Source organism: Heterodontus francisci, chromosome 26 (genome assembly GCF_036365525.1).
Source record: "Heterodontus francisci isolate sHetFra1 chromosome 26, sHetFra1.hap1, whole genome shotgun sequence".
In the NCBI taxonomy this organism is placed as follows: Eukaryota; Metazoa; Chordata; class Chondrichthyes; order Heterodontiformes; family Heterodontidae; genus Heterodontus; species Heterodontus francisci.
In genome coordinates, this window is record NC_090396.1 from 52932087 (window position 1) to 52944381 (window position 12295).

The 12295-nt window shown below is 39.8% G+C and overlaps 1 protein-coding gene across 1 annotated transcript in view; it reads left to right on the plus strand.

The window, feature by feature from the left end:
- Positions 1-10800, plus strand: part of gaa (alpha glucosidase) — a 68455-nt gene extending 57655 nt beyond the window's left edge. Inside the window, exons 15-20 of the mRNA XM_068058236.1 lie at positions 452-600; positions 1933-2074; positions 3266-3364; positions 6984-7148; positions 7879-8031; positions 8640-10800. Of these exons, the coding sequence (XP_067914337.1) occupies positions 452-600; positions 1933-2074; positions 3266-3364; positions 6984-7148; positions 7879-8031; positions 8640-8702 (771 nt within the window). The 3' untranslated portion in view covers positions 8703-10800. The remainder of the gene's footprint in view (positions 1-451; positions 601-1932; positions 2075-3265; positions 3365-6983; positions 7149-7878; positions 8032-8639) is intronic.
- Positions 10801-12295: the final 1495 nt, after the last annotated feature.

The following is a 12295-nucleotide window of genomic DNA, read 5'->3' on the forward strand; positions in this document are numbered from 1 at the left end:
GCCTAAATATTTGATGGCACCGTACCCATTTTTAGAGGAAGAAATAGGGTGGGTGCGGTGGGGGTGGGGCGGGCGGCAGGCGGATGGTGGTGCAGGAAGCACACTTCCATTGCAAGCAAAAACGTGTGCCAATCTGCCACATTGATCTAAGCAAACAAATTGTTCCGGGTCGCACCCTCTGGCGCACTTCCCCACCCAACACTTCCTGGTTGCTTTTAAGGACTTGTCCGAGATCTACTGCCAGCAAACTTCAAGGCCTTTTCTCCTATGAGCTGCTTCAGCTTGTCCATTTAGGGGTCCACAGCCACTAGTTCAATGATATTGTAGGTTGAGACTCCATATTAATCCTGTTCACTCAGGATCCCTGAACGGCTGTTTTGATGCAAATGGATATTTACCCCTAGATGTGAATACCAGTTCTAAAGGAAGGACTCTGTATTTTGTTTTTCAGTCTCAGGAACCATATGTCTTCAGTGAGTCAGCGCAATCAGCAATGCGGAAAGCTCTCTTCACTAGATACATGCTGCTGCCTTTCCTTTACACACTTTTCCACAAAGCCCACTCTGCTGGAGAGATGGTTGTTCAGCCTCTGTCATTTGAGTATGTTACCTTTTTAGTACTGTGTTTATAAAAAAAAAAACTGCACCCTAATGAGTTTGGAAATTAGTAGCCACACTTAAGGACAGGTTAAAACTAGTTCCAGTTTTGTTTGTGAATTTGTTTTAGATTTTAGATGAGACCAGGAGCTGTGGAGGAATACAAGGATCTAAGCATCCATGCACACAAATCACTAAAAGCTAATGCAAAAAGTAATTTTAACAAAAAAGTGGATTGTTGGTCTTTTTTCAAGAGGGCAGGATTACCAAGGGGAGCAAGTTACGCTTCAGTTGTACAAGCCTTGGTCATACCCAATCTGGAGTGCTCAGTTCAGTATTCGGAAATGGACTGCAGGAAATATATATTGACCTTGGAAGGGGTACAGCGCTGAATGACACCAGGTCTTAAAGGGTTTATATTTGAGGACAAGATACATAAACTTGGCTTGTACTGCCTTTAGAAGGTTGGAGAGTGATCTAATCGAGGTGTTTAAATGATAAAAGGATTTGATAGGATAGATAAAGAGAAATTATTTCTTCTAGTGGGGAATCCAGAACAAAAGGGCATAATCTTAAAATTAAAGCTAGGATATTTAGCAGTGAAATCGGGTTGCAGGTTTTCCATGAAATGGGTAATGGAAATCTGGAATTCGCTTCCTCAAAAGGCTATGGATAGTGAGTCAATCGTAATTTTCAAGACTAATCAATAGATTTTTGTTGGGTAAAGGTATTAAGGGATGTGAAACAAAGGCATGTAAAAGTTGCTATACAGATCAACCATGGTCAAGTTGAATGGCAGAACAGGCTTCAGTCACTGAATGGCCTCCATCTGCTCCTATGATCATTGGTCCAACTGAAAACAGCATTTTTTTGGTGTAGCCTGGCAGTATATACTATTTAAGCACTCCACGTGTTTGTAATTGCAATTCAGTATAATGCAAGATAGATTAACTAAATGAGACATCAAATGGACAGCCTAGTCTCGAACCAACTTATGTTCTGAGCCAGCTGGTTGGAGTAACTGGAGCAGACTTTTGCATACAACTTTCCTAATTACCTTTCCTTTAAGGAGAAGCGTGTGACCTTTGTTTGTTTGACATCTCACAGCAGCATAAGTTATTTCAGAACTCAACAGTGGGATACTGAAATTCTTGAGGCACCAATTGCAAGAGATTCTTCATCTGTTTATAAATATATATATTACTGTCATTGCCACTGGATGTTTCTTTGTTGGAAGGTGTTAAAATGTCCATTTTATTAAGTTTTTAAAAAAAAATGTAAATAGCTTCATCTGACCTTTTCAGTCAATTGTGTTGCTGCCGTTTCTCGGCTTTAGATTCCCTCAAGATCCAAACACGCCAAGCATTGATCGTCAGTTCATGTGGGGAGAAGCACTTCTCATCACTCCAGTATTGGAACCTAAAACAGTGGAGGTGTCTGGCTATTTTCCCCCAACAACATGGTATAATCTACATGATGTAAGTGTTGTATTGTAATGGTTCTGGGCCCGTTCTAAATCATATTTGGGTTCTTGGACAAAACAGTTAGACAATTCCAGTGCAACAAATTAAGAGAATTTATTAAGTGACAATTATAATCAACAACCAGGTGATAGTTTACAAGTCACATCTGGTCTTTTAATCCTTTCTTGGATGTTTACACCTCTAACTGAACGACCCTCCCCAGTCCTTTTTGATTGGTCTTGGGTGCATGTGATAACTTTCTCATTGGTTTCTTAAAGTGACACACACCTAGGGCAGCACTATCCATTACACAGTCCCTTTGTTCTCGAGCGATAAGGCCCTGTGATTTCCAGAAATCCTGCTTATCACCGCAGCCTGAGGAGACCACATGATTTTCAAGAATCTGAACTCTTGGGGGGTCGGGTCATGTGGTTTCCAGGAAAGGATTTGCACCTCTTGTCTTATAAATGACATTAAGGGCAAATAATGTTCTTAACCATGACAAAAGAGGGTACATTACATCATGTCAAAACTAATACAAACTAAAAGCTAGTCCATGTGACTACTAGGATGTATAACAATATATATAAATATATAACTAGAGTGTAGATAATGTATAAAGATATGGCAGCAAGTTTTCAGAATACACTTGATTGGCATGTGCATGGGTAAATAAATTGGAATATAGTTCATACTCTTGCAATATTCTCATTCTTGATCTTGCATTCGCTTTAGTACTGGATAGCATACTACATCTGTGCATTATGTAATCACTGTGTCTACATGTGTGCCAGTGCTTGATCTGAGATACCATCCAGATCAGATCATGCTGGACTAGGCAGTAGTCTCCATTCAACCCTCTGCTCCAGATCAGTTTGTGTGCTCAGCAATATTGTTACCAACCTGGCCTTTTTGCACATGTTTTTGCTTATGCGGATTCCAAGGAGAGTCACAAAAAGGCTTTACTCCAAAGTTGGTCACGTGAAGCATAGAACAGTTCAAGTGCAGTGTCCAGTGATAGCAGTTTTCGACTCAACCCAAAATAGCCACTCCACTCCAGAATGGAAATCATATGTTGGATCACCTAAAATCGAATAAGTTATTCCCAGTGTACAGCATAGTATTTATATATGTGTTATATACAGTTATGAATTTGTCATCATTTTTGGTACCTCTCCCTCTGATCTTGTATATTTCAATGTTTAGGGTTCTGCTATACATAGCAAGGGTCAATACATTGTACTACAGGCGCCCTTGGATACAATAAATGTTCACGTACGAGGAGGCTGCATTTTGCCTATACAGGTAGGAGTATACAAGTAACTTCAGTGGAGTGAAGTTTAAGTTGGGAAGGGTGCAAAATGGGTAGTAGCAGATCAGCTGCCCAATGGACAGATCTTCCTTTCCGATTTTCCTTCCCTGCTTATGTTGAATTTTAGCATAAGAGTACATTCGTAGTTATACAGCTGTATCTCTGAAATCCTGAAGTTTTATGGATGGCATTTTATTTAGATTTACTAGCCCAATCTCCTGTTGAGCACATGTTGGATTGCACCATGAAACTCTCCCATCCCATCACAAGGTTATGAATAAGCTGGAGTATTGTGTCTAATTCTGGGCACCACACTTTACGAAGGACGGGAAGGCTTTGGAGAGGGTCACAGCTGCAGGGCATCTTGAAGGGTGAGGGTGATAAGGCAGAGGTCGTGGTACATGTTGGTACCAATGACATAGAAAGAGGGATGAGGTCTTGCATCAAGAATTCAGAGTGTTAGGCAGCAGACTAAAAAGCAGGACCTCTTGGGTTGTAATCTCTGGATTACTCCCAGTGCCACGTACTTTCTTTTTTCTTTGGCCTCCTTATCTTGAGAGACAATGGATAAGCGCCTGGAGGTGGCCACGTACTAGTGAGTATAGAAATAGGAGAATAGCACAGATGAACGCGTGGCTTAAGAGTTGGTGCAGGAGGGAGGGTTTTAGATTCCTGGACCACTGGGACCATTTCTGGGGAAGGTGGGACCTGTACAAGCGGGACGGTCTACATCTGAACCAGAGGGGGACTAACATCCTTGCTGGTGGGTTTGCTAGTGCTGTTGGGAGGAGTTTAAACTAATTTGGCAGGGGGGAGGGGATGCAGACTCCCAGCAGAATAGGGACACAGCTAAACACAGGAAAGCGAACAAGTCAGAGGGAATACAGCGGAAGTAAGTTTCAAGGGAGTAAGACCAGGATGGAAGGCCTCTACTTTAATGCCAGGAGTATTGCAAGTGAAACAGATGAGTTAAGGGCAATGATTGACACGTGGAATTGTGATATAGTAGCCATCACAGAGACATGGTTGAGGGAGGGGCAGGATTGGCAGCTCAATATCCCGGGATATAGAATCTTCAGGCAAGACAGCGGAGGGGGTAAAAGAGGAGGGGGCATTGCAACATTAATTAAGGAGTCAGTTACTGCAGTAAGGAGAGATGATATCTTGGAAGGGGCATCAAATGAAGCTTTATGGGTAGAGTTTAGGAATAAAAAAGAGACAGCCACATTGCTAGGTGTTTATTATAGACCCCCAGATAGTCAGCGGGAAATTGAGGAGCAAATATGTGTGCAATTTGCAGAGGTGTGTAAAAATAATAGGGTAATTATATTAGGTGATTTCAACTTTCCCAATATTAATTGGGATAGTCATCATGTTAAGGGCTTAGATGGAGTGGAGTTCTTAAAATGTATACAGGAGAACTTTTTAGCTCAATATGTAAAGGATCCAACAAGGGAGGGTGCAGTGCTGGACCTAATTCTGGGGAATGAAGCCGAACAGGTGGTTGATGTGCTGGTGGGGGAACATTTTGTTGATGGCGACCACAACATGATACAATTTAAGAAATGCTGGAATCACTCAGCAGGTCTGGCAGATGCTGCCAGACCTGCTGAGTGATTCCAGCATTTCTTGTTTTTGTTTCAAATTTCCAGCATCCGCAGTATTTTGCTTTTATGATACAATTTAAACTTGTTATGGAGAAAGAAATAGACAAGTTGCAAAAAAAGGTTTTGGATTAGAGGAGAGCAAATTTTAGTAAAATAAGGCAGGATCTGGCCAAGGTAGACTGGAAAGAGCTACTTGTCAGGAAATCTACAGAAGAGCAGTGGGGGGCGTTCAAAAAGGAAATGGGGAGGGTACAGGCCCAAAATGTTCCCTCTAGGGTAATAGGTAGGAGCAACAAGCCCAGAGAACCATGGATGACCAGAAACATTCGTGGTACAATGAGAAGGAAAAGAGAGGCTTTTAGCAAATACAAGGAGAGCAAATCAATGGAAGCATTAGTGGAGTACAGAAAGTGTAGGATGGAGCTTAAAAAAGCAATTAGGAGAGCAAAGAGGGGATATGAGAAAGCTCTGGCTGGTAAAAGTAAGGAAAATCCCAAGATATTCTATAAGTATATCAATGCGAAGAGGATAGCCAGGGAAAGAGTAGGACCCATTCAGGACCAAGGGGGAAATTTGTGGGTGGAGCCAGAGAACATTGGTAGGGTGTTGAACGATTTAAGGTGAGGGGCGGGAGGTTTAAGGGGGATTTGAGGGTAGAACTTTTTTACCCAGAGGGTGATGACGGTCTGGAATACCCTGCCTGGGAGGGTGGTAGAGGTAGCTTGCCTCACATCCTTTAAAAAGTACCTGGATGAGCACTTGGCACGTCATAACATTCAAGACTATGGGCCAAGTGCTGGCAAATGGAATTAGGTAGACAGGTCAGGTGTCTTTAATGCATCAGTGCAGACTCGATGGGCCGAAGGGCCTCTTCTGCACTGTATTATTCTGTGACGGTACAGAGGAGATTAACTAGAATGATTCCAAAAATAAAGGATTACAGTTAGATGGATAGACTGGAGAAGCTAGGGTTCTTCTCCTTAGAGCAGAGAAAGCTAAAAGAGGAGATTTGTTGAGGTAGTTAAAATCATGAAGGGTTTAGATAGACTAAATAAAAACAAAATGTTACCATGGCTGAAGGATCGATAGCGAGAGGGCACAGATTTAAAGTGATTGGCAAAAGAACCACAGGTGACATGAAAGATTTTTTATGCAACAAGTGGTTAGGATTTGGAATGTATTGTCTGATAGGATGGCAGATTAAATATTAGTTCTTAAAGTGGAATTGGATGAATATGTCAAAGAGAAAAAACTGGATATGGGGAAAGAGCGGGGGAGCTGTATTAATTGGATTGCTTTTTGAAAGAGCTAGTGCAAATTCGATAGGCTGAATGGCAGCCATCTGTGCTGTACTATTTGATTGTGATTATGAGCATAAGGTTGCATGTTAGCATTAGAGAGTAACTACTTGGGATTGTACCAGAATTTAATTATATCCAGTCATGGTCGAGTTGAAGAAATATTATCCCCCGTATGCTATCCTGCAAGACAGACGTTCTGTTCAAAACAGAATCATGTTACATAGGAACTTTTATTCCCTAAATTCAGTTCTCTGACCACAATTCAGCAGCCACCTACTCTAAGCACTTCGATCATAATGTACTTTTGTATTGCACATTCGGATTCCGGGAGAGCAGCACGGCATTGAGACTCCGTTGATCTCCCAAGTTCTGCTCCTTTTTTTTAAAACTAATATGCCACTCATGATTGTGGCCAATATGGAAGTTCAATAGGAAAAAAGTGCTTGTTTTCCATACCTCAGCTTGCCACCTGACAACATAAAAGAGGCAGCGTCTATATTTTTCACACTTTACCAGGACCAGATTTGTCATTTGTCCTGAGAGCAGCTGTGACTACTTCACTGTTGTCATCAAAAGCATATTATCAGTATAAAAATACTTTCAGAAGTGAAAGCTTCTGACAGTACAGAATTGTTTATTCCCTTAATTCTCATGTTATGGTTACATCCAAATGATGATTATATTTAAATTGGCATTTAATCAAGGTGCCCAACACCACAACGGCTGCCTCTCGTAGGAACCCATTTGGTCTGATCGTGGCACTGTCTGATCAGGGAATTGCTAGAGGAGAACTCTTCTGGGATGATGGAGACAGTCTGCTGAGTTATGAAAATGGTGATTATACTGAAATTATCTTCCTAGCAAAAAATGTAAGTATGACTGATTTCAAACACTTCATCATTCGTGTTGATTGTGTAGAATCTAAGCTTGAAACACATCCATATCTTTCCTTGGATAACACACACTGACAGCCTACTGACTACAATCTCTCTAAATCAGAGTTTCTAATGCTTTGTTTACACATGGGACTTTAAATCCATAAGGAAGATTGAATAGTTAACGTTAGCCATATGTAATATGGCAACTAGTACAAAAGCTAACTGAACTAATCCTGCCAAAAGCTCTGCACCATGTGTTGTGTGATCATACAACAACATCAACAGCAGCCAGAAAAATTGTTGTGAATTGCTGTCCAGTCCTTCAGCTGAAAGGGGAACACTGATAGGAGATTACTTAGGGAATCTGAAGGAGGAAATTTAGTTTAAACAAATGTAAATCTTCAAGTTAAAGCCAACCTCACACTTCCCTGATCCTAACTTGTAATTGAACAGGTATTTTCTGGCTATTTCCTTTTAAAATATTATATATGTTCATTTGAATTTTTAAATAAATTTTAGAGAATGATGAACTTTATGTAAAGATGCAAAACTGTCCCAAAGCAGCATTTTGTGTCATTTACATACCATTATTGGATTGCACTGCTCCTTATTTATACACTGTCACAGCTTGAGAAATTGGCATATGCTATGAAGACATTTGATTGTGTGTGATACCTTTTATAGCTTTATTTCCCCCCCCCCCCCCCCCCCCCCCCCACAGAATGTGCTGTTCAGTGAGATAATCCATTTGAACAGCCAGATAGATGGCCTGAAACTGGGCAGCGTCTTGGTGTTTGGAGTTCTATCTCCCCCACAGAAAGTTTCTGTTAATGGATTCTGGATCTCAGACTTCTCCTACAGGATGGACACAAAGGTGAGGACATAGGCTCTGTCTAGATAGCATTTTAAACATCTTGACAAATAAAATAAATTTTCAGAGTTGAAAAATATTTGGATAGATTTCTCATTCTATTGACTTTGCTGTCTCTTGTAAAGTTGACTCCTTACTGAGTTGCATAGTTCCATGGATAATGGGGACTTAATGGTATATTACCCAAGTTCTCATTCTTCAATGGTGAACTGAGACAGTGAATTTTGACAGGCAATTTTTCTCATGGGGGCATTGCTTTGAGGTTGATCTCACCCTACATATACAGAGGGATTGCTGGATTGTGATCCAGAGTAAGAATCATGGCCAATTTCATCTTCCCAGCTTTGAATTGCAACCCTATTTCTGTTTTGGCTGAGATAAACTAACTCAGCTAAAGGAAGGTTGGGGTGGGGGAGGTAAATCGGAGGTCTGTATGATTCTCCTTCAGTGCTTTAAACTGAGCTATTGAAGGGAGTTGAATTCAGTTTTATAATGCATAATACCAAATCTACGAAATAGTTTGTTTTGTCAAATTTTGTAGAAGGAAGAATGTATAAACAGATTTGTGCTTCTATTCATGTCATGTATCTGATTTTCTTTTTTCCTTTCAGGTGCTGACTTTGCCGAATCTCTCTGTTCTGGTGGGAGAACAGTTTACAATTACTTGGTTCTGAACAAAGTGAAGCAGAATCTGCTTCTTACAAAGTCTCCACAACAGAATAGATGATGATTGTAAACCAGTGGTAAAGTCCAGCAAAAGTTAAAACAAGGGATATTTATGATTGGATTCTGATTATTAGATTGACAAAAATTACTGTGCATCATTTGAAATTGAATTTAATAAGAATAATACAGAGAATCTATTGTGCTTGAACAGAGTTCAGATTGAGTCTTGTTATTTGAGTATTTTTGGGGAGTTGAGAGGGTAAATGACCCTTGTTTGCGATCTGTGACAGCCATAAAATACCCAGTGAATGATTACTAATGTGTTGGAACACCCATTCCGCTTCTCTTCAGCATTCTCATTGTTTGGTCTATCCTGTGCCACAACTGTTTTCACTGTTTCTATTGCACAGTCGAAAAGATTTCTTTTTCTTTTTACCCACTTAATGATGTTTCCCTGAATGACTGGGGAAATTGTCAATAGATTTGTGGTATTTGATGATTTTCTTTTGGTTTGTGAGTTACAGAATTGCAATTTTGCTAACTACTGCTATGAATTTATTCTTGATCTCTGAACCTGAAAAAACTCACACAAGAGTAGACAAGAATTAACTGGAGTTGATCTTCCACATTTAATTGGTTCTATTTTTCTTAAAGTGGGGAGATTGATAACATTCAATCATACTGCTCTCCTCATCCTCCAATGGAAAATTTTAATTTTGTAAGTTTCTTTTTGCCAGTTGGTGTTAAAGGAATTATTTATTATCAGTGTTGATGGCGGAAGAGAAATTTTTTTTTTAGATAAATTGACTTTTTTAAAGAAATGAATTATTTATAGGTGATTTAGTTAAAAACCAAAACCAATTTTCACCTACAAAGCAATAACATTCACCCAAGTAATAATAGTAACCACTTTTCAAAGTAATTTGTGTGCTAAATTTGTGATATTTCTGGGAGACAGGATGAGGTGCAAATTTCTTCTGTCTGGCATTGTTTTCAAAAATAAAGCATAGTTGATAACCAAAGGTCACAAGTTTAAAATAATTAGCTAAGAAACCATGTAGGAGAGGAGAAATCTTTTTACTCAGCTATGATCTGGAATGCATTGCCTGAAAGATGGTCAAAACAGTTTCAATGGTATATTTCAAAAGGAAATTGGATCTCTATTTGAAAAGGAAAATATTGCAAATTTTTTATGGATAAGTCTCTCTCTCCTTGCTCTAATTAGTGGCGCTAGAGAACTGGCACAGGCATGATGGGTTGAATGACCTCCTTCTATGCTGTGTGATTCTATGTCAATAGACACAACGACTCATTCATTTCTAAATGAAAGAGCAATATGTATCCCATAATGCACTGCTATTGTGTCCACTGAATTATTGTTCATTATCTTCTCTTTGAGAGCAGAATGCGTGCATTTATTGGTGCATACTGAAGAATACATTAGCACATTTAGGACTGTTCCGTGTGTGCACACTTGGGAAGTGCACATCATTTGGGGGAATTGGATAATTCAGCAAGTTCCATGAGTTTGGCAAAGCCAGGATGATATTTGCATCTCAGCACCATCCACTGCGTTAAACAAGGCTTCAAAGGAAAAGGAAGAATACTCCCCTATATTACAGGGGAGGTAGAAAGCGTTATTATAGTTTTTGAAACCTCTTGATCGGCACCCAGGTTTAGTGATCTTTGTTTACTGTACAGAGCAGCTTCCTTACTGAGTTCAGAGTTCTTATTAGCAGAAAGGGGCTCTATGGCGGGTTCTAAACTCGAATAGCAGGTAACCAGGAGGTGATTAATAAAGTAGCATCTTTCCTTAGCCCAAACTAAGTTGTGAAAGGGGGGGGGTGGGGGGAGTATTTTACATGGCATGAATATATATGTTGCAGATCTTTAATGGCAGAGCAACATAGCTTTACAATAAGAACTTGATAAAATCTTTGTGTAAATACTGTGGTCTTTGAGAGACTTGTTTTATTGGTGAAATCTGACCATTACACTATGAAAATAAAAATACATTTTGATATTGGAGGTGCTAAAGATTGCACAAATTGAGTTCAGTGAAATGTTTTTTCTTGTATATATCTTTAAAATAAATTTGTAATACATTGGCTCTGTTCTTTCATTCAACAAAATTCCATGAATCAGTCAACATCAGATGCTGTGACCTCCTTTTAACAGCTGTTTGGCTGGATTGTCTCATTTTGCATTCAGCCTATCCATCCTTGTTCCTTAGTACAGAACTCTGTTGTTGGATTGTACTGTTTTTGAAACATGGAAAGGCTTTTTATTGTGATTTGCAGCTGTGCTATCTTTTCATCATTACTATTTATTGCATAAAGTTTGGTGTAGCCCAGCTGAAAGTATCCTTATTTTATTTTGTGTAAAGACGATCAGCCTGTTAATTTAAGCTCATTTTTCTCACATCCTGACATAATCCCACTAGGGGCTTTGTACCCTGTTGGCTGAGCCACTTGTTCCTACACCTCCAGCAATGTTGGTCTTTGACTAGCTAACAGTTAAGTATGCAACAGTAACTTAGTGAGAACTCTACTTCATATGTATTTTTCCTGCCATCGCAAGTAGATGCCCTCTAGCCTGAGCAAGAACTCAGAGGAGTAAAGGATACCTCTACTCCATATCGTGTTTGGTGCTACAGTGCTTGCCCCTCTGTGCTGCTTATTGCTAATCTCATGTTGAACCAGAGTTCAACTGATCAGAATACCATATTTCTCTGTTATGATAAAATATTTTATAAAACAGTCAGTGACAGCTTTTAAGTTTACTGTAAAGAATAACAAACAGCATTCATTTTTAAATTTGGTTCCTTTATTTAGATCACGGGTGAATTGCTCCCAGGCCTCTGCCAGTGCTGTAACAATTCAAATTAACATGATGCCAAGTTCATAACAATGTGCCTGAGCAATTTACAATGGGTTGGCAAACACAAATTTTGCCCTGAACAGGTAGAATAGAGGAAGGAAAAATGCAGTTAGAGAAGTAGGGAAAATAGCCCAGAATAGAGTGGAGCGAAATCAAAGAGGATTTGAAAAAAATGTAAAAGAGCTGCTTATGATGATCCTGACACATCCATGATGAGGAAACAGGAGAAACTTTAATTTCCTTTAATAGAAAGAAAGACTTGCATTTATGTAGCGTCTTTCATGACTACCAGACATCTCAAAGCACTTTACAGCCAATGAACTACTTTTTGAAGTGCAGTCACTATTATTGCGGCAGTCAGTATGCGCACGACAAACTCGCACAAACAGCAATGTGATAATGACCAGATAATCTGTTCTTGTGATGTGGCTTGAGGGGTAAATGACAGCCAGGACACCAGGGATAACTCCCCTGCTCTTCTAAGAAATAGTGCCTTGGTAAAGCCTGGCTACCTGACCCGAACCAGACCACACACAACTACATGTGTCGGGTTTGGGTGGGGTCAGGTCTATATTCTGTGTCCAGCATTTGGGGTCGGGTCGGGCTGGACTGTACTTGCTCTGCTTTATAAATAAATGCATTACATTTTAGCAAGTGTTTGTTCCTCTTGTCTGTGTGCAAATGGCTCCTATAATTACTTCCGATTACCGTGGATTCTATG